At 37.6% G+C, this 23,130-nt stretch overlaps 1 protein-coding gene across 11 annotated transcripts in view; it reads left to right on the forward strand.

The window, feature by feature from the left end:
• The window catches only part of pleca (plectin a), an 828,744-nt gene that overhangs the window by 745,492 nt on the left and 60,122 nt on the right, over positions 1-23,130 (forward strand). For all 11 annotated transcript variants that reach the window (XM_051935602.1, XM_051935603.1, XM_051935606.1 and 8 more), the window contains 4 exons: positions 124-290; positions 15,639-15,754; positions 17,213-17,319; positions 18,197-18,316. In XM_051935602.1, coding sequence (XP_051791562.1) covers positions 124-290; positions 15,639-15,754; positions 17,213-17,319; positions 18,197-18,316 — 510 coding nt within the window. The remainder of the gene's footprint in view (positions 1-123; positions 291-15,638; positions 15,755-17,212; positions 17,320-18,196; positions 18,317-23,130) is intronic.

The raw sequence follows: 23,130 nt of genomic DNA on the forward strand, positions 1-23,130 counted from the left end.
CATCCCATCCCTCAGCACTGCCATAAATACAATAGGTTTAATTCAAATAAATGCAAACATCTGCAAACATGTTAAATCATTGCAACTTGAAATTTGTGATCTTTTCATTTTCCTTTTCTATAGATTTCCGACATTCAAGTTTGTGGCCAGTCAGAAGATATGACCGCCAAAGAGAAACTGCTGCTTTGGTCCCAGCGAATGGTGGAAGGCTACCAGGGTTTGAGATGTGATAACTTCACCAGCAGCTGGAGAGACGGCAAACTCTTCAATGCTGTCATCCATCGGCACAGGTATTTACTCTGAATATTTAGATATAAAAAATACATTTTTTATTCAAGATCATCAATATATAACTGTTTTAAAAGTATTTGGGAGTGACCTGGCATTTTGTAGCTAATTAAAAGTAAACATCTCCAATGTACTTTAACATTATATATTTAAATAAGGCACAAAAACAATTTTTACAGCATCCATTTTGTCTTGATCGCCTGGAAGCATACAATTCCTTTTGAGTCTATATTTTACATAATAAAATATAAATAAATAAGAGTAAATTTACACAGTATACTGTAAATTAGTATCATTATGTTAAAATGAGAAGATATTTCATTTGAAAATAAATTTTTCTCAATATACAATACTTTTATGAGTGAGCCTGAGTGAATGAGCCATTTTTATCCAATGACCTTAGAAAGCAGACCATTATCTCAAACTGCTGTTACATAAACAGTCCACTCAAATTCAAAAAGCATCTTTCTACACCTCCATCATATGAGGCAGTGATAAGATTTGAACTGTTGACCTTTAGAAGAGTTTGGTTGGATTCCTGACTAGGGTCCCTTAGGTTCATACTGTATATGCCCACACAGGACTTTGCTTACATTCTACAATCCAAAAATGTACTATTGCATGAAAACAGGCGTGTGAGCATGGCCTCTGATGGACTAGTGGCCTCTGCACGTGTGGGACGTTTTTGTATATTAATTACACCTTTAAAATGGGGGCAGTACGGTGGTGCCGTGGTATCTGTGCTGCCTCGCAGTAAGGAGATCTTGGTTCGCTTCCCGGCTCCTCCCTGCATGTTGCATGTTCTCCCCTTGTCTGCGTGGGTTTCCTCCCACAGTCCAAAGACATGCAGGTTAGGTGCATTGGCGATCCTAAATTGTCCCTAGTGTGTGCTTGGTGTGTGTGTGTGCCCTGTGGTGGGCTGGTGCCCTGCCCAGGGTTTGTTCCTGCCTTGTACCCTGTGCTGGCTGGGATTGACTCCAGCAGACCCCCATGACCCTGTGTTAGGATATAGCGGGTTGGAAAATGTCTGACCGACCAACCTTTAAAATGGACATTCATTGCTAATTCATTTATTTATTTTGGTTTGAATCAATCTTGGTAATTCCATAGGCAGGCAAATTCTTATGAGAGTGCATCTCTCAAAACTCTCATTTACTGTAGCATTTTATGGTAAAAATGCCCATGGGGAAGTGGAATATTTAGTATTGTATACACCAGGATTTCTTAAACTGTTTGTGGATGGTGGGTTGCTGCCATTAGGTCGTGAGATACTCTTGTAATTAATTGAAATGGGTCACAGGTGGTTTCCGAAGAGGATCTCGGTGTGTTGGTTAAGCAATTGACATTGCTGCAGTAAGGGTCCTCGTTTATCTCATCCCCTGGTTTATCAGTCACAATTCTCCAAGGCCGAAAGAAACAGTGATCTGAGAATTCAACAACGATTGGGTCTTGCAGACCCTAAAAATGGCAAGATTGAGTTGTGATGATAAAAAGTTTAAGAAACACTTGTATAGACCATTACTGGACTGGAGTTAAAATGATCAAAATGATTAGTAATAAATATGGCAACATCTCCTCAAATCAACTTAATTTCTGGTTCTGTTGCTTTCTGAGCACAGTTTGCACACTCTCTGCATGTCTTAGTGGTTTACTTTTAAAAGATTCCAGTTTATTTCCACATTCTCAAAACACACTGCTTGGGTAAATGACAATTTAAGATTGCCTGTTATGAAGTGTGTATGGCTGGCATCGTACTGCTGTCTCATCCAGGCTTTATTCTTGGCCTACACTCATTGCTGTATGACTGGCTATTCCTTCCGTCTGCCCTGAAGTATGTAAGTAAGTGTGGAATATTGATTGATGAATGTTTAAGATCTTTTCAGTTCAACTACTAGTAGTATAATTCTTTTTTCAATTTTCATTTGGGTGCTTGTAACAGTAAATGTTACAAATATTACTCATTCATTCCCATGTGTTGCTTAGCAAATAATACCGCAGTCAGCTTGTTGCTATTGGCCTCTTTGTATAATCCTTGGTCCTTGTAACCTGTCTTACCGCACATGTGAAAACCTTTTACAACTAATTCAAAATTAAAATAGTTATCATCATACATAGCAAACTACGTGACTGTTAGCGATCCTGTTCTACTCATTTCCCTCTAGGTAACATAAGGAATCTAAAGAATTTGTACATTCTCTTTAAAATCAGTTCCATAGTACCTGCCATGGCATGCACACACTAAAAAGTGCTAGTCAACAAGTATTAAAGTGAAATATTCCTGAATGTCCATAAGTCAAAGGTTGAACAAAGAATTTGCAAGCAACCCGTTTTTTTTTCTTTTGTCTTTAACCTGTAAGGAGCACTTTAATTCTTGGTAGTCATTATTCATTCACAAATTAGAGAACTGTCTTCAGAATCCTTTTCTCCCTGAATATATTGTAAAAGTCAAACTTCTAAATTAGAACTTAAGTGCAAGAGACCTACCTTTGTGGATTCTACGGTCATTTAATCTGGTAAAGGCTTTATACTGGTTATTTTTTAAAAATGTGATCAATTAACAAGAGTATGCTTTCTGTGTACAGTTCACTGCAAGTAAGGTGCATCCTTAATTTTTTTTTTTCATTTTATGGGTTTATCATTTGTTTTGGTTCATTTTATGATGATAGCACATTTTCTAAATTCCCCCTTGGGACAAATAATGTACTATCTATCTGCATGTAGAACAGACTTCAACTCAATCTGTATTAGGATGTTAAATTTTCATTCTCTGCTGAAATTACAACTTTTTTCAAAAATTTCCTTTATCCTTCATTCTTTACAAACACATATTTCACATTCCAGTTCAAAAGTCAGTTTGGTTCTTTTCTACTTGTTATATACTGTATTGTTTATTTGCTAAACAATCCAAGCTGCAATGCCATACAGTGTTTTGCTCATTACTGAAGTCATGTGTGATTCAGGCTCATTACTACATACCACCAAGGATGCAGTATGTGATTGCATCTTCAATTAATTGCTGTCTGCATCCTTGTCTGGATCAGTTTTTATTAGTTTGACTGATTAACAAGTACTGAATAAAAAGAATTTGGGGGCTTGCTGGAAAATTAGTGAGCAGTTTTATAGACACATTTGTTCTTTGCTATTTTGGCAGCTTAGCAGTAAGTATCTGTGCTAACCCTTCAGTGATGAGTGTCACCACAACACACCTCCAGAGGCTTTGGTTCAATTCATTGTCTGTATGGAATCTGCATATCCTATATGCCTTCAAATGGAATTTCACCACTTGCTATTGTTTTATCCAGAAATATTTTGTTGAACGTATGATATCCCATGTAGATCCTGGTATTTGGTCTCATTAAACACATATTAAATGTTAGTTTTAAAGGTTTCATACATGAATTGAATTAAACTTGGTGTTACATAATGATGCAGCATATAATATTTTGCCCCCAATGCTTGGTCCTTGTTTGGATTCCTTTCTGATATGCCTTCTGGTTTCCTGATACAGTCCAGAGACATTCTTATTAATCTTGTTAATTCATACATTTTCATTTGATAAAAAATTGACAAGTGTACAGTATCTGGCACCATTGTCTCCAAGGGCTTTACTTTAATTCCTCCCTCATCCCAAACATGACAATTCATCAATCTAAATTGGCCCAATGCAAGTGACCCAAGATGCTCATTTAGTGTGCCCTGCACTGGGCAGCTCATTTAAGAGTACAGTAATCCCTCCTCCATCGCGGGGGTTGCGTTCCAGACCCCCCGCGAAAGGTGAAAATCCGCGAAGTAGAAACCATATGTTTATATGGTTATTTTTATATTGTCATGCTTGGGTCACAGATTTGCGCAGAAACACAGGAGGATGTAGAGAGACAGGAACGTTATTCAAACACTGCAAACAAACATTTGTCTCTTTTTCAAAAGTTTAAACTGTGCTCCATGACAAGACAGAGATGACAGTTCCGTCTCACAATTAAAAGAATGCAAACATATCTTCCTCTTCAAAGGAGTGCGCGTCAGGAGCAGAGACTGTCATAAAGACAGAGGAAAGCAAACAAATCAATAGGGCTGTTTGGCTTTTAAGTATGCGAAGCACAGCGGCACAAAGCAGTTACAAGGAAGGCAGCAGCTCACACCCCCTCGTCAGGAGCAGAGAGAGAGACAGAGAAAAACAAACAATCAAAAATTAATACGTGCCCTTCGAGCTTTTAAGAGAGCGAAGCACCGTGCAGCATGTTGCTTCACGAAGCAGCTGCACAGAAGGTAGTGAAGATAATCTTTCAGCATTTTTAGACGAGCGTCCGTATCATCTAGGTGTGCAAACAGCCCCCCTGCTCAATCCCCCTACATCAGGATCAGAGAAAGTCAGCGCAAGAGTGAGAGAAAAGTAAGTTGGGTAGCTTCTCAGCCATCTGCCAATAGCGTCCCTTGTATGAAATCAACTGGGCAAACCAACTGAGGAAGCATGTACCAGAAATTAAAAGACCCATTGTCCGCAGAAATCCACGAACCAGCAAAAAATCCACGATATATATTTAAATATGCTTACATATAAAATCCACGATAGAGTGAAGCTGCGAAAGGCGAAGCGCGATATAGCGAGGGATTACTATAATTCCAGTGCTGCAACCAGTACTGCTGGAAAAGCCGCTCCATATGACCCTGAGTTAGCTATGTAGGTTCAGAAATTACTGGAGAGAGAGAGCAAAATTGACTTGGGAGGCATGATTACATAATACTTGGAACTGCTGCCTTAGTACATCACTAGGAAGTGCCAATTAACCTATCAACAAAAAAGTGTCATCTTTTTGTAGCAGAGCTCCTTGAGTACAGTATTAGTGGAATCACTCCAGTCCAGATACAGTATGTGGAAAGTGTGAGAACGATGACGGTTCAGTTAAAGATGGGAAACCTAGTCAGTGATCTCACATTTCGATCTTTGATGTACTTTGTCCAAGGCATATTTACACTTGGGTAATAATAAGAAAATACTAATACATAAACTAATGGCACCTGTAGAATATTTAAGAAAATGGACCATATTTCTATATTTATAAAACCGTTCTTAAATTAAATATTGACTTTTCATGTTTATGCTTCTTTTCATTTTTTTATTTTTTAGGTAAACTGTACATTATATCATTAATGGGAGACTTTGTGACTTAGTCATTAATATTAATCACCTGTATTTGATTTCCAGTCTGCGTGTTTTCTGTGTGGACACTGGCAGTAACATTTATTTGAAAAGTGGGTGCTTTTATCCAAAAGCAACTTAAAAAGACAGATGTTGTCACGGGGACTGGTTTGGTAGTAAGTGCTGCAGGACAAGGGTTCAAAAGTTGATCCCCTAAGTGAAGAATTTAGAACAAAATACAAGTGAGTTAACAATTCCTAGGTTACACAAACCTATCAGTTTGGCAGAAATTCACTAAACAAGAACATCTTCAAGCGTTTCTTTAACACGTTGAGGGACTCCGAATTTTAAGTGGAGATGGGCAGCTCATTCCACCAGTAAGGAGCTACACATGAAATGAGTCTGGATTGAGATTTCATGCCTTGCAAAGGTGGCATCACCAGACGACATTGATCAGCAGATACCTGAGTGGTCACAAAGGAGCGTAGGACCTTGTGAGTGTCTCCATATAGATAGGTGTTGACCCTTTGACTTACTTTTTAGACAGGCACCAAGGATTTGAAATTAATATGTGTCACTACAAGAAGCCAATGTAGTAATCAGGAAAGGGCATGTAACTGCCTTTTCTGGTTGAACACCAGATGTGCCACTGCATTTTAAATCGTCTGCAGTGGCATGGGGACATATACCAGTTCTCCTGCCAGCAGAGTGTTACAGTAGTCCAGGTATGTCAAGACCAAAGCCTGGAGCAGGAGTTTTGCTGCATAGTCTGTCAGGTATAGTTTGATCTTACATATGTTGTAAAGTGTGAATCTGTAAGACCGTGAGACTGTAGCAACGTGTCCAGTGAAGGACAGCTGGTCATCAACCACCACCCCAAGGCTGTGTACACACTTGGTAGGTTTTAGAGATAATGACCCGAGCTAAGTAGAGAAGGCGTTCTGAATAGACAGACGAGCCTGGATAACAAAGGGGTCCATGTATGCCAGGTTATGCTGTGATGATGATCCTTCATCCAGGTTGCAATATCAGTGAGACATGTAGAGATTCTAGCTGATACTGTGTGGTACTCTACAGAGAACAACAGGTATGGGTTCATGTCATCAGTATAGCACTGATAAGAGAAATATTGGGACCAGATGACAGGGCCTAGTGAGAATTTGTATAGCGAGACGAGGAGAGGACCCAGCACTGATCCTTGAGAAACCCCTGCGCTTGTCTGGTGCATCTTTGACATTTCTTCACACCAGGACACCTGATTGGAGGTAGGACTCTAAACACCTGTCAGGGAGTATTGCAAGGAGGAACCTGTTAGTTGACTGTGTCGAAGGCAGAGGAGAAAACGAGTAGGATGAGGACAGGTGACGTGTTGGTGGCTCTAGCCAGCCGTAACATGTCCATAATGTAACTTTGCTCATTCTTTTTGTGCCCAGATTGCTTTATTTGCTTCCTCCATCAAAGAAATGAACATATTAGATAATCAATTGAGTACTTTTATGAATGAGCCCTGTCCATACAGTGGACACCACCTAGTTATTTCTTACCCATGTCCCTGTTGCTGCCTGGCTAAGTCTCAGTTCTACATAACATTTTACTTGAAAAATCAAGTTCAGAAGCCAGATAGATGTAAAGAGTCAACATTTCTACTCTTGATTATTAAACAAATGGTCAGAATTTCCCACCTGCTTGGCTGCAGGCTGTTGTTCCAGCAAAAGTGTCATAATGCCTCTCTTAGACTCAATCATGTTTTTTTTCATATTTATTCTTTGCAAACCTGCCAGATTTAGAAAGAAAAAATAGTTTAAAATGGTGGAATTTACTATCTGGCATTGAGTCTCTGTGTAAAATAGAGGAGTAAAGTGTTTACTTATCCATGGAAGAGAATTTGGCTCCTGACTGGGCTTGTTTGTTGGCTGTGGGGCACAGGCAGCTTTTGAGACAGGCATATTTAAAATATTGAAGAGCTTGTTTTTGCCTTAGGCTCAGCATATTTCAGCAGGGAGTTGTTTGGCAGTAGAGGGGCATCCAAAGCAAAAAATAAGAGCTGCTCGGACAGGGCAGGAAGGTGTAGAAGCTGTTTGTTTGCTCTTTTTGGTCTTCATTATCAGCAAGCACATATTATATTATCATCACTAATTTAATTGTTTCCCACAGTCTGTCTGCGGGATGAAGGAATGGTCTCAATTGAGCCTTTGCTGGAGTATAGCCTCACATAATAAGCTGTCACATGTTTGTGCAAACAGAACAAGAAGCATATTGAATAAGTAGTGATAATTTACGGTTGGCCACAACATGGGCCTCAGGTAAAAGTCTTATAGAAAAAAAAAAACATTCTCTCAAAACATCTTAAGTGATGAATATTCACAAGGTTAATTATGTGACAGTCTCAACAGTTCAGTACTCACATACATCCCCACCTGCCAATGGCTTAATGAGTCAACACAAATCTGGCGCCGCGTTTATTCAGATGGATGTTTCCACGTACAGACACTTTGATATAAATGCAAATTGAGTGATCGTGTATAATGGTTAATGGTAATTGTTCCATTTTCAGCAGCTTTGTTCTTTGGCAGTAAAATTAATTCATTCTTTAAAATTTCTGTTGAACTGGAGGTAAAATCCTGATGTGCTTAAATCAACTCATCTAGCTGATTGCGTCAATATGGGATAAAGATGCCCTTTCAGATTCCATCAGCGACCTGCCTTGTTGATAAATATTGCTTTTACTAAGTGTAGCACAGATCTAAATTCTTAATATTAAAAAAAATATTTTGAGTACCCAAAATTTATGAATTTACAATTGTTTGATCTGGTAATTTCTGTTATTCAATTGTCCAGACAGACGCACTGTTAAGACAGCTGGAACTAAAAGCTGACTGGAGTAATGTTTCTATACCCTGTTAATGGACTGCCATCTGAGTTAAATTCTTGTCAGAATTTTAACATTCATCCCTCCAGCTGCTTATAGTGGATTAGCAGGGATACCTGGCGTTGCCTGGGATGGAATAAAGTGCAGGTGTGATCACTGAATAAATTCACCTGGGAGGAAATTTACACTGACTAAATACACCATAAGGAACATTTTTGCCTACCTGTGGTAAATCCTAAAAATGCCTCCTGGGAAAAAAAAACATAGCCTATGGTCTTACACCTTTATAAATGGAGAATCTGTACAAAACCTAGCAGGTATAGGTTTACACTGGACAAAACCAAAAGCACACATTCACCCTCAGTGGGGTTTTTGGGTACTTCAGTTTTAGTTGACATATAAAAGAGGTGTAGCACTAAATGTGTCCACTGTGCTTGAATGGGCTGGTTTCTACTTTGCTTGTCTGAATCCCTATAGCATGTGAATTGAATAAGTTGGCACAGACAATACATGGATGGATGGAAATAAGAGTAGGCAGCTGTGTCTTAAGATGTTCTCATCTTTCCATAGCATCATGAAGGAAACAAGTTTGACAAAAAATAACAGTTCATAGAGTGCATTGTTAAATTAGGATAGGCCCGAGTATTGCAAAGCAATAAATGCATGTACCTTTTATGCTGAAATATGCTTATGTACACTGAAGATCACATTAGATTTATTAAAATGACAAAAAGGTTACTTTTTGAAAAGGTTTCTATGCAAAACGAAAGTGAACATTTTGCCTCAAAAAGTATTTTAAGTCAAAACAATTTATACCACACAGTGTAAAGCATTTCCCTCACTTGTTGAGGAGCAAGGTCATCACACATTTTGAGCTGTCAATCTCAAATCTTTCACAATTTTAAAATTAGTGGGTGTGCTTTGGTCAACTTTGTATATTACCATCTTCCAAACTTGTTTGAACATCAAGAATTGTGTGCTTCAAATACAGGGTAATGCTGTTTTTCTGTTTGCGACTAGGGCTCTAAATATCTATCCTTCCATTTACCAAATGTACAGACACTAAAACAGCAGTATTGCACAAGGAGCTAGGGCTCTTTCCAAGAGCAAGACAGACACCATCCTTGGGTGATGCACCAGGAAAAGTACTTGGCTCACAAAAATGCCTTATGTCCTAATTTGCAGTGCTAAAGGGAACTGTCATAGTGGAGAAAGCCTTCCTGTAGTGAAGTTTATTGTAGGTGGTACCAGCCAGTACTGAAAATGAATGCAGTATTTACTTATGAATGTCACAATATTTATAAATGTGTGGGTGAGCCTCTATTGGCAATTTGTAAAGCCAGATCTGTATTTGATCATCGGCCTTGACATGTAGTGGTGACAGAAAAGTCATAATGTGAATTTCCCATTGGGATTAATAAAGTATCTATCTATCTATCTATCTATCTATCTATCTATCTATCTATCTATCTATCTATCTATCTATCTATCTATCTATCTATCTATCTATCTATCTATCTATCTATCTATCTATCTATCTATCTATCTAATCTTTACCATAAATCATAAACATAAATTTAGTGTAGATCCTTGAAATAAACTGGTTAGCCCAACCACATCACAAAATTTGATGCAATTGAAATATAACAATCACCTTTAAACACTAACGCATGACCCTTGTTTACTCTGTCCATGCTAGTATATGCAGAGAATTCAGTATCTGCACCATGTTAAGTATATTTCAACGATAAGTAGCTGACTAAGAGAGACATTTTTAGCAAGCCAGCTGCATATATGAATAGTGAAGTGTGTCATCTGTCACATCATAGATGCTTGTAAACAACAGACGATAGTATGTACCAAGTTTTAATGCATACCCATTTGGAGCACTTTTCTATTTTGACTTTGAATTAAATCAGTATTTAACAATGCGTTAAAGCTTAGAGTAACAGTCATGTTGGTGTGTGCCATAATAGTAATATGTGCTAAAGGCTATGTCACATTATACAACTTTTCCAGCAATTTTTAGTTTCGTTTTCATTTACATCATTTTAGCAAATTGGAGACAGTTGGTGGCACACTTCCATGAAGCCAGTCGCGAAATATGACATGCCCAGCAACTCACTCCAATGAGTGTGTGACTCGATCTGATAAACCTAAACAGGTTTGATTTTTGTCACCTAATGATTTCTCATCCAATGTACAATTCATATAATGCAATGTTTTTGACCACGCAAACAAAAGGGAAGTTTGTCTGTTCTGTTTACATATACACAACAAAACGGAACAGAAAAAAAGGGCACAGATTGCATCTGAATTCGCTGTACCCTGTTAACCCTTCATGCATGCGCCAGCTCCGTTAGGCAGCACATTTTCGACTGTCATAAAAAGTGGAAAGCACGACTGTGCTGTGAGGTCTGTACTCAGACAGTAATGTAGACATGCCCAGCAATTTTCTGTCATTTAAACTGACATGGTCTGTCAATGAGAACAGCAACTACAGTTGGCAAGTCTGACATACCCCACAGCTAGAAATCGGCTCTAATTTATGTTTGATTAATGTGTATGTGGTCAGCATTCAATGGACCTGAATGTAATGCACTCTCTGAATGGATTTCTCCAACATACCAAAGCTGTGCTCTTAGGTTATTTAGCGACACTAAGTGGACTCGGTATTAGTGTATCTTGCGGTGTGGGTGTGTTTGTGTGTCTCTTGTGATGGGCTGGAATCCCATGGAGGTGCCTGTCTGCCTTCTGCTCAGTGTGGCTGTCTCTCTGTAACTGTGTATTGAATAATCAGAAGCGGATGGGTGGATTTACATGAATTTTTGATTATGCACGTGGTGCCTCTTTTGCTATAAATATTTAAGAATTTCCTCCACCTGCATATGGATAGTTTTCCTTGTAATTTTAAACGGCATAATCTACCTCAGGGCAACACTATAGATCAAGGTGAGAACTCTCCCTACATGGGGTTCTGGTCTTATGCAGGTAGTTATTTGTATTTTTATTATGTTAAATACAGCAGGGATCATTGCACTGTTTATACTTTGAGGGCTTAGAATTTCATATACATTGTTTGTGCTCTTCTGTACCTCTGAAATCTTCACTGGGGAGCACAGGCATAGAAGAGAAAGCAGAGCATACAAGCTATACAACAGTACTCTGTAATTAAATACACCTTTTCTAAGGTGTGGCAAGGTTTTCAAAGAAGCATTAAAGATCCCCAGAGGGTGTAGAAAAGTTTGGAAAGAAAAAAGCGCATGCATTTGAAACATTACCACGCACCTGAAAAGGGAAGGTACACGCCCGGTTGCTGAAGAGAGAGAGAGAGAGAGAATTAAATGAGCTTCAGAATGCCAAGAACTCCCACATAAGACCGTGAGCTCAAGAAGCAAACAAGACGCTTCTACAAGTTTCTGACAAAATGGATATCTGCAAATAGGTTGTTTTTTTTACTTTCCCTGTTTATTCTTACCTGTGAAATACAACCAAGTTTGCAACTGTGGATTACAATTTAGTAATGGATTTCCTATTTTTTATTTTTTAATCAATTCATACTTGCTCACATCCATTTAGGTTTCAGTGACTGATATATCGTTTGGACCTTAATGCATTTTTTTTTCTTGTTGGAGGATCAAACTTCTGGGGATTTCTTGTTGGAAGATCAACTCGGGACTGGCTGGCAGATAGGATTCTGCCAATAAATGCAATTTAAAAGAAACATTTTTTTGCTCATATTCACCCTTACCTGACTCTTTTGATGAAGATCTGTATTAAGTATGTCACGATAACTTAATGAGAAAACAATAAAAAAAATCATTTTGAGGTAGCCTCCTCTTTACGGTAAAGCATTTAAGTCACCCGTAGCCATGCTTAGTCTAAAGAAGAAGCACAAAATGAAGAAGAGGAGGACCGCATCCTCAGGAAGTGTTTCTGGCTCTCTCACAGACCTGGAGGACCGCGTTGTCATGCTGTGTGAGGATATCCCATCTGAAAGCTCCCAAAGTTCCTTTGACTCAGGCCGTGGCTCACAAAGCATGGAGGCGAGATCCAGCCAAGGATCCCAGTGCCTGGAGCAGGGTTGGAGCCACAACTCACACAGGGTCGAGCGACACTACTCAGGGCGAGACGGTCAGGACTCTGAGCCAGGAATAAGTGGAAACTCGACAGAATACTATTCAGTGTGCTCAGCGGTGCGACTTCGAGAAGTGTAATGAGTTGTTTTTTGGTTTGGATTTTATTTTTTTATTTAGAACAATGCATTGCACAATTTTCACACTGTTTCGTTAAAAAACAAAACCATGAAATTAATCTGAAAGGATAATATAATGAGATTAAAGAGCAAATACACTAGGTAAGTTTTAATAGAATGTCAAAAAGAAAGACACATCAAACAATACAGGTATATTTGTTAACAGATTAATAAATGTTAAGAACATCCTTGTGTGTGTTACTGTGCTTAAAATTTTTTATTGAAATATAAAAAATACTGCATTTTATTTCGTTTAAGGCAGTTGATAAGCCATTGCATGTGAATTTCATTTTTCGCTCATTTAGAGCTCACAAAATTTTCCATGCTGCACAATTTTAATGATAGAAAGAGTACCATTTAGCCTGCACAAAATGATTCGTACCTACTCTGTTTAGGTATAACAATTTTTACATGTGTCTGTGTGTGTGTGGCTGATTGCCAGATGAATAGCGTCATAGAGATATCAGTTGAGCAGGAGAGATACCTCAGAGATTGGAAATAGTGGTGGGATTCATTTAAGATTAGTTCAAAATAAAATTAGTAATTTGGAAATGAAGCACCACTTTAAGGCTATCAAATATAATCAGACTCTTCAAAGACAGAAAATAAACAGCTGCAGTCTAAATAAATTACGTACGTTTTATAGGTTGTTGTGCTAATAACATGCATTTATAATAAAATATATAAAGTTTTACATTGTAGATAGATGTTGAAGGCAGTATATGATAGATATACAACTGTGAAATATGCTATATAGTAGACTGATAAATGTGAAATTCATTTATAATAATGATGGGTAGATGAAAGGCACTACACAAAATAGTCATGAAAATGGCAAAATGGGTAATTATTACCTGTCCTAGGTAGATAGATAGGTGGACGGGCACTATATAAAATCTCTCTCTCTCTCGTGGGTACCTTCTTTCTTACTCATACTCCTTTCTTTTTCTGAGGCATAAGAAATGTTTATGGAATGTCCAAGCCAGTCCATTCCTTGATATCATCCAGCCATCATCTTTTCTGTCTTCCTCTGTTTCTCACTCCTTCCTCCCTACCAAGCATCATTGTCTTTATCAACCTGTTGTCTCCCATTGTGCATATATGCCCAAACAACTGCAGTTTCCTTGCTTTAATCATGTCAACAACCGTTATTCCTCTGTTCACAGTTTCACAAATCTTTTTGTTGTTCATCATATCCCCATATCATATTCTCATTATTTTGCTATAACACACCATTTCAAATGCATTCAACTTCCTTATATCTCCTGCTTTTAAAGTTAAGGATTCACATGCATATAGCAACGTGAAACACACACTTGCATCCAGTATTCGCATTTTAGTTATGTTAATATTCTTGCTCTATTATTTTGTGACTAGCACTACTTGCTATCATGATTCTCCTTTGTATTTCTGTAATGCAGGCCATTGCTTATGTAAAGTTTGAAATATTTAGATAAATAATATGGATGGATGGATGGATGGATGGATGGATGGATGGATGGATGGATGGATGGATGGATGGATGGATAGATAGATAGATAGATAGATAGATAGATAGATAGATAGATAGATAGATAGATAGATAGATAGATAGATAGATAGATAGATAGTATATTAAAATACTTAAGATAAATAACAATGAATAAGTATGACATTTTTCTTCAGACATCCTCTTAAATTAGCAATTGTTTATGCCTCAAAAAGGGAAAAGTAGTTCCTCCTGTCTATTGTCCACTCAGTTTGCACTAATGTATAATTTCATATGGAGCAGGGGATGCAGCTTTACTCTGATTTTGTGACATGGACCAGAACTGCAGTTGGTATTGCTAACCACTCTGCTTTCAGTGGCTCAGCCTTTTGGCTGCACTTTCTCTACAAAGCCTCTTCAGATCTCATTAAATCTCACATTCCTTGGACACCTGTTAAAAATTTGTAAATTATCTATACAAGCCCACAGGTGATAGATGCTATATAGGGCATGCTGTGACAGCCCACATGTGCAGGTATGCAGATAGATCATTTAGAACTGTTTCAGACTAGTTTCAGGCTTGACTGCAAGACTGCACACATTATGTAATGCATGTGTTTAACACAGTTATTCAAAGATGATATTTCATTATTTTGATGCACGGCTTGTAAAAGGTTTTTGACATTTTGTCAGGCGTTGTTTAGGTTTCTAATAAGCATTAGCTTGGGATTGGTCAACATTATTTTTGTTTAGTTTGTCTTTAAAACTGATGTGTCCTTTAGAGCAACAAAGACACCTGTTGGTTGCATAAACACTTTTTTCAAAACATTGTAGACTTTTGATATAGTGTGAATCAATTTAAGAAACATGTTTTGCTCACTGTAAAAGGCACTGTGTTAAACTGCACTTAACTGTGTTCTGTGTCTTTTTGTACAAAAAAGCATTACAAGTTAAGAAAAGGATTTAAATGATATAGTTGTTTTCTTCCATAGTCCAAAGGCATACAGAGTAGGTGTATTGGCAATGCTAAATCCTACCTCCCTATGCTTGCTGGTTCAGACTCCTGCTTCTAAAGTGGGTTTAAAAGATGAATGCATGACACTGTTTTTTTTTCTGATCCTGCAATGCCCCTGCTACCCTAAACAGAATAAACAAATATTGCAACATGGCCTGATAATATAACTTTTCCATACAGCTTTTCATCTTCCAGTTAATCTTAAATAATAGGCAACTTACACCCACATCAGCTCAGCCCATACAATGTATAAGCATCCAGTTAGAAAATTACTAAAACAGCAGCTCATAATGGCATAGTAAATAGAAACAGTGAGCAACAATAGAATTGAATTGAAAGTGCTCAAAGTAAATCAGTTTACAATCATAGAGTAATCTGATGTGAACAGTAAATTAGAATATAAAAGTGTACATGACATCGGGGAAGGATTAATACAAATGTACAGAAGTGAAAAACTGAATTGAACAATAAAAATATAAGGAACATACAGAGCCAATGTATTTACCATAGAGCCTTCATCAGGCTTGAGAGTAATGAGAATTGAAGTTCAAGTTTTAAGAAAGATACTGCTCCTGTTTTCATTTTTTTCTCTGGTTATTTTGACAGGCCAATGCTGATTGATATGAATAAAGTCTACAAGCAGACAAACCAGCAGAATTTGGAACAAGCCTTTACTGTCGCTGAAAGAGAACTTGGAGTCACCCGTTTGTTGGATCCTGAAGGTAGAGTGCTTAAGGAAAATAAATAAATACACTTTTCTAGAAGACATTTACTCTTGAAATGTTACTACTGGAAAAAAAATGTTCTACTTCTGTTTGTGTGAATGGTCTTGGTGCACATACACAGATAAGAAGTGAATCTTTGGAAAAGTGTACATGATTTCACTGCTTAGTATATCAGTACATTTGAGAACCGTAACAGTTGCATTAATTATATATTATGTTCATACTATTAATCGTTTTATCTACAATGTTAGTTTCACAGTAGTTATCGATAAGGATAAAAAGTCTCACAGTGGTATTTACATGACACGTTCAACATCTGTCACTTAATTGGTATTCAGCAAAATGCTGCAACCAGATGGCTTCCATATTGTCGTACTTATGTCGTATTTTAATTATTTTGTATTTGGTAAGGTATTACAGTAAAGACATAGAGATGCCAATACTTCCAATATATATGGGCTGACTGACAGTATTCTCAACAGTATCCTACATAGAATGTATTAAATATTAATGAATGTAAAATGTCCAGCCACCCATTTTCTGAGCTTCGTTTTTCATTAAATGGTAACATGTTCATCATGAAGTTGTGTATTTTGATTGCATTTTTGTTTACCATGACACCAGAGAGTGAAAACATGTTGCATTTTGGTAGCACTTGCATGTAACAATGTCACTATAATGTCCATTTGTCTTCTGTGGTAATTTCTTTCGTGGCAAAGTTATGAGGACCCATAGGTTATTCTGTTGCATTGTGCACAAGGCAGGACCCAGCTCTGGATGGGACACTTTTCTGTCACCAGGTCCAACCACATAGTCACCCTTGGCCATTTTAGACTCCACAATAAAATTAATATTTCAGCCTCTGGAATCTTGAAGGAAGTGCCAAGGAAAACTCATAAGTACATATTTTCCACCAAGAGAATAATTGGGCTGGAAGTTAAATTCATGTTCTTAGTGCTATTCCCCTACTACCTCACAAAATGAAATTGAGTTAGTGAAGTATCTGATTTTTTTGTAACACTTATATTCTTAAACAATGGGTGGTTATTTATGACATGTGAACTGTTGAAGCTGTTGGAAACCAAAGATACAGTATGTGCATCTTATAATTATTTTACAATGCAGCCAGTTTATGTCCAAAAAAATCACATGCTTGTCTTAGTGAAATAACAAATGACTAACTGAGACACTAAGATATATTGTATGCTTTTATTGCAGTGAAATTGACTTTTTGCCACATTCTCAGCATGTAACACCCTGAAATGGAGAACATAACATAATAGCCTACTTTTTGTATAATAAAGTACTTATTGTGGTTTTGCATTAGATGTGGATGTCTCTCACCCTGATGAGAAGTCTATCATTACTTATGTGTCCTCCTTGTACGATGCCATGCCACGTGTTCTAATAGCCTACTTTTTGTATAATAAAGTACTTATTGTGGTTTTGCATTAGATGTGGATGTCTCTCACCCTGATGAGAAGTCTATCATTACTTATGTGTCCTCCTTGTACGATGCCATGCCACGTGTCCCTGATATCCAGGATGGAGTGAAAGCAAATGTAAGTATAACGGCAGTCTTTCATAGTTTTCCAGTGGTCACTCAAATGCCATTTTGTTCATTGATTGAATTAACATTGAAATGTTATAATGATATATTTCTCCTGTTCTCATAACTTTTAGACTGCCTAGTTGTGGCCAGACTAGACTGGAATTCTCATGTTCCCCAACCTTAAATTAATGTGTGGTCATGACAGCAAATTTGGCCACAATGAGATGCTTTAAAGGCAGTTCTCATTGTCAGTTAGTGATGTTCTCATTTCTTGGACTGTACAGTACATATAGACTATTTAATTAGATGATATCTGACCTAAAGGGGAACTGGAGATCAAACAAAATCTCTTGTACATGGAAAGTACGAATATAAGTATGTGTGAATCAACAGGCAGATGCATATTAAAGATTTAAGACAAAAGAGAATTTGGTTGGACTGAAAGACTCCTATAGGCTTAAATTAAAGACCCTACATTAGAACACAGTCCTCTAGGCACAAAAATTCTTTACATTCTCAAGCAGTACAAATATATAAAATATCAGATATTTTATAGGGAGTATCTTCTCAAGACTCCTTGCAGGTACAGCATCATTGCCCTGACCATTTGAATACTATTTCTTAATCTAAAATGAAGAAATTCTTATTTGTAAATAAGAATGATGAGTAGAAGGAAAAGTGAGAAGGAATTTTTTTAACAAAAGTTTGCATCTTTAAAGTCAAATACAATTATTGCTGTTATATCCTTTTTGCCTATGTAGTATTACAGTGGCAATAAAAAATAATTAGGTTGTTTGTTGTTATGCAGAAATGCAGAATCATCAATAAAGATGCACCTCTGTTTTGTGCTTTTATACTATTACCTTTAAACCCTGGTTTTGTTATAGGAATTGGAGCTTCGATGGCAAGAGTACTACGAGCTGGTCACCTTACTGCTTCAGTGGATTCGGCATCACGTCATCATCTTTGAAGAAAGGAAGTTCCCAGCAAGCTATGAGGAGATCGAGGTCAGCTTGATTATTGATTTTGTTAATTAAAAAGGATCTCCTTAGTTCATTAGGAACATGTTTTGAAATTGTAGTGGTCAATAAACTAGTCTTTTTCATAACTATCATTATAATTTACAGGGAAAAATATATATTCTATTTGTTTTATTCCATTTTCAAACTTTGTTATCATGATTCATGATCTTAGAGGTGCTGATGCCTATTCTGGCATGAACCGCTCAGGAAAGGCCCATTTTCTTATTGTGGACGCTAGGGGACGCTGTTGCCCCGTTGACCAGACAGATGTCCAGGACCCACGTTTAAAACACCAAGAATAATTTCTTTAATAATATTCTTCAGTTATAGTGCACAAAGCACAGCACACTCCACAATTCTTTCAATAATACAGTAATAATCAATAATCACAATAACACAAATCCTCCACACCTAGCAGCTCCGTTACACTTCCTCCCAACTCCGGCTCAGCTTGCTGGTATTCCCAGAGTCCTTTTATAGTCCCTGACCCGGAAGTATTCCTTCTCCGGGTCAAGCCATATCCTCCTTCTTCAAGTATCCCGGAAGTACTGCGGGCTTCCGTCCTCGTGACTCCGAAGTACTTCCGGGTTGTTGTAACAATAATAGTCCCCAGGTTCTTGGTGAGCTCCCCCTGGCGGCACCCACGGCATCCAATAGGGCTGATGAAACTGACTCCATGTCCCATGATGCCCTGAGGGAATCCGGGGAACCATTGCCTGGGGGACGCAGTGCCCTGAAAAGGCTGCTTTTCCTCCTTTTCTCTGTTGAGGGACGTCCCGACCAGACTGAAATACTGGCCGTCCATCACATTATATAATGCCCTTTACTTTATCACATGGTTAGAATCATTGTTGAGGTCCTCTGAGGAAAAAAAACCATTATCGATGTATAGATAGATGGATGTGCTTTGTTTGCCCCAAGAGGAACTTTAGCTTTTGCAGAAGCTTAAGAAATATATAAATATTATAGCGAACAACAACAGCAATGACATCCCTCACACGCATAACAGATATTTGTTTTCCCCATTTTAAAATTCTCGTAAGATCTCAATTCTTTGCCTAAAAAGAAGGAATTGGCTAACATGTGCCAATTGGCAACTATAAACTTAATAATCATAATAATAGCTGTAACCTCATGAAGGACTGAACATCTCTCGTGTTTAACAAGAGATCATTTCACAGTTGGGGTGGTTTTCACTTTAACAGATGTATCACGTACAGTGCAGTGATTGTGTTTATGTGTTTAATAGTAATAAAATGACTATAGCTTCCACACTTTTGGACTTGTGCAGCCCTCAAGTAATATATGAAAATGAACTGAACTGAATTAGATCAAGCAGTGCTCAGGTACTTAATAAACAGAAATACATTGGAGCAAACCAAAAGTGTATTAGTTAGGCCTGCATGCTGTTTTTATCGTGTTATCTAAAATTGTGGCTTCAAGTAATAGATAACACAGTATGTTTTATTTCAGTATCGGATATGTAATGGCTTTAATAGCAGGGTGTTGTTTCAAATGAACTTAACTGGGTGGGAGAGAGACTGTTTTGTTTTGAACATGCATTGACATGATAGGCAGCAGTCTGAATCCTTCAAAGGAGTTGCAAGGGCTGAGCAATTTTCACACTTCTGTTGGATTCATTTAAAGGGGCATTTCTAAAAATTACTTTGCAGATGAATTAAAAATGAATTTAGGTTGTGCTAGTGGTAGTAAAGTATTCCAGCCATTGTGTTTGATCATTTTTTTTACAACCGTTATATGAATTTCTAAAATCAAAGGGAGACTTTTAGCTTTTGTTTTTGCAGAGTCTTCAGTTTTCCTAATTTTGCTTGATCAGGATTCTGTTGTAGGCACCATCGGTAATCTCTCTTTCCCCCAAATCATCCGTGACAATACAAAAGAGACAGAAAATTAAAGAGTAGTTAGTTCCACCAGACCTGTAACGTTCAAGAGAGTTATAGATTTATATTTTTTATGGTAATGCATGCACAGAGTACAGTGAAATACTTAACTTGCATGTGCTAACCAACCTACAATACGTCACTGATCTCCAGTGCCATGATTAGTGAGTAGAAGTACCTTGCCTCGACACTGTCTTTCTTATCTTTACAAAGTGGTCACTCAGGGCTTTCATTGCTAGGATTAAAGCTGTCATGTGCCCATACCGTACTATTATTCATCCACACATACCCATTTGTTGGGTGATTATGAATGGCTTTGTACCAGTACAGCAAACCACTAGCAGTGTTGTTTGGAGAATTCTCTAGTAGTGAGCTAACCAAAAAGATTCTAATGGAGTAAGAGAGAAAATGATAAAAAAATCAAACCAGACAATTATATTTGTGCCAGGAGCCTACAGTAAATATTAAAGCAATTAGATGTGAAAAGCCTTTAGGTAGATACTAAATAATCAGCATCAACTAGCAGTAGCATGCAGGAGGAGTGCTCCATGTATACAGCAATCAGGAGGAGCATAAGGAGCGAGGATTAACAATATATAAGCAGTGGAATTTAAGAATACTGCCTCAACACCCCACTTCCAGCCAGATAAAAAACTTGGCTAAATAAAAGAGTGGGATAACACTTCAGTTTAGGTACTGCAGGAATGCGTCTATTACTCATTTGCTCGTATGTAACAAGACCTTAACAAAAGCTTCTTTTGGTCTTCGTAAAACATATAAAGCAGCAGTAGATGAGTTATTCATCTCTGTGCAGGGTGGCATATTGACAAGATGGTAAAATTACTATAAAGGATTCATAGTTCATATACTAAATATGTAATATTAAGAGAAATGTGTCTCAGTTAAATTAACTCAGACCACCCCAACTCCATAAACACCTTACTGATGTTTTATAAGTGTTATGAAGACCCAAAGAAGTGTATGTTAAGGTTTTGTTACATAATAGTAAATGAGGTTTTTTTTTTTATTGCTGTACATCAAGGGTTCCCAAAGTGGTCGATATTGACCCCCTGGGGTCGATTTGAACTTGCTAGGGGTCGATAGTTTCAATAAAAAAATTTGGGGGTCAACGACAGCAAAAATAGACCCCCTTACTACTGCTATTTGTTTGTTACTTCAAAATATCTATGATTCCAATAGGTACCTAATTAAGAAGTAAAATCATTTAAAAAAACACATTACATACCAAATTTGCGAACGAAAAGGTAAAATGTGTCATTAAAAGAGTCACACTTAAGAATGCATGAAAATACATGTAGCACAAACATGTCTGTTCATTGTCTTATGGAACATATCAAAGCAAGTGCGGATATGAAAAACCATTGCATGTAATTAGGGGGTCGACGGTTTTAAAAGTTTTTGGTAAAGGGGTCTGCGGCTGAAAAAAGTTTGGGAACCCTTGCTGTACATAAACCATGGTGTTACTAAAGAGAGTTGGTGTACAATATTTAAGGCTACAGGTGTGCACATTTAAAATGTGAAAAATGTTTATAACAGTTTCAGGGATTCTTGTGTCCAAAAGTAAACATAGCAGGCAAACCCTGAAAATGTTTCTAAAATGACTGTGAAGTACAGTATATTAGCAGTATAAGATATGTTTCATCATGGTAGCATGAACAAGAATGGAAAACATTATTGGTAACATTGCATGATCAGAAGGACGAGTAGCATGCAGGCAGGGTGGCTTTGAGGCTAAATTGCTGGACTTGTTAGCTTAATTCAAAACAATCAACAGCAGCCAAATCAATCACTCGGCTTCTATACTTGTATATCTCGGCAACATCCGTATTTAAAAATACACAGAAGATCAACTATTTTTCAAGATTATGTGAGAAAAATAATTAGATAAATGTGTTAAAATATTTAGAACATTATATTTGTACACCTGTTTAATCTAGTTCAGGTGGCTGGACCGTATCCCAGCAGCACTGGACACAAGGCAAGATGGTAAGATGGCTTTGGACTTCAAACCCTGAGGGCTACAGGTTTAGACCCTGCTGCCGACACTGTGTGACCATGAGTAAGTCACTTTTCCTGCCTGCGCTCCAATTGGAAAAGCAAAAGAAATGCAACTAATTGTGTTTCAAATGTTGTAAGCTGCCTTGGGTAAAGGCATCAGCCAAATAATAAATAATAATAGCAATAACAGCCCTGTACAGGGCACCTGTTCATTGCAGGGTCCACTCACTTTTATACTCACTCACAGTTACAACTGGCCAATTTAGGATGTTTTTGGGAATGTGAGATAAAAACCCATGCGCATTTGGGGAGAATATGCTTACTTTATATGGACAACCTCAAGGCGCAGATTTCAAATATATCTTCCAAAATATGAAAGTATAGTACTCAATATATTTTATAATAGTAGAAATTATATATTGTAAAGTATATACAGTGGAACCTCGGTTTGCGAGCATAATTCGTTCCGGAAACGTGCTCGTAGTCCAAAGCACTCGTATATCAAAGTGAATTTCCCCATAAGAAATAATGAAAACTCAGATGATTTGTTCCACAACCCAAAACTATTCATATAAAAATGATTAATACAAAATATAAAGTAAAAATACATAAAACAAATTAACCTGCACTTTACCTTTGAAAAGAATCATGGCTGGTGTGAGTGAGTTTCTAAACTCTTGTGGGATTGCACCCAACGGGACGACACACGGAAGAGCCTCCCAAAGCAATCGCAGTCTCCCAGCGCTGTAGCAGTTCGCTGTAAAAGCAAATCCAAAAAGATCGCGGACATGCTATAAGCACCTGCCATCGATGGGTGATACAAGGAACATTATAAATGTGCAGGGCCCTGCCTGACTGCTGTGTCTGTGTATAAATAAC

The sequence above is a fragment of the Erpetoichthys calabaricus genome, chromosome 13 (assembly GCF_900747795.2).
Source record: "Erpetoichthys calabaricus chromosome 13, fErpCal1.3, whole genome shotgun sequence".
NCBI lineage: Eukaryota > Metazoa > Chordata > Cladistia > Polypteriformes > Polypteridae > Erpetoichthys > Erpetoichthys calabaricus.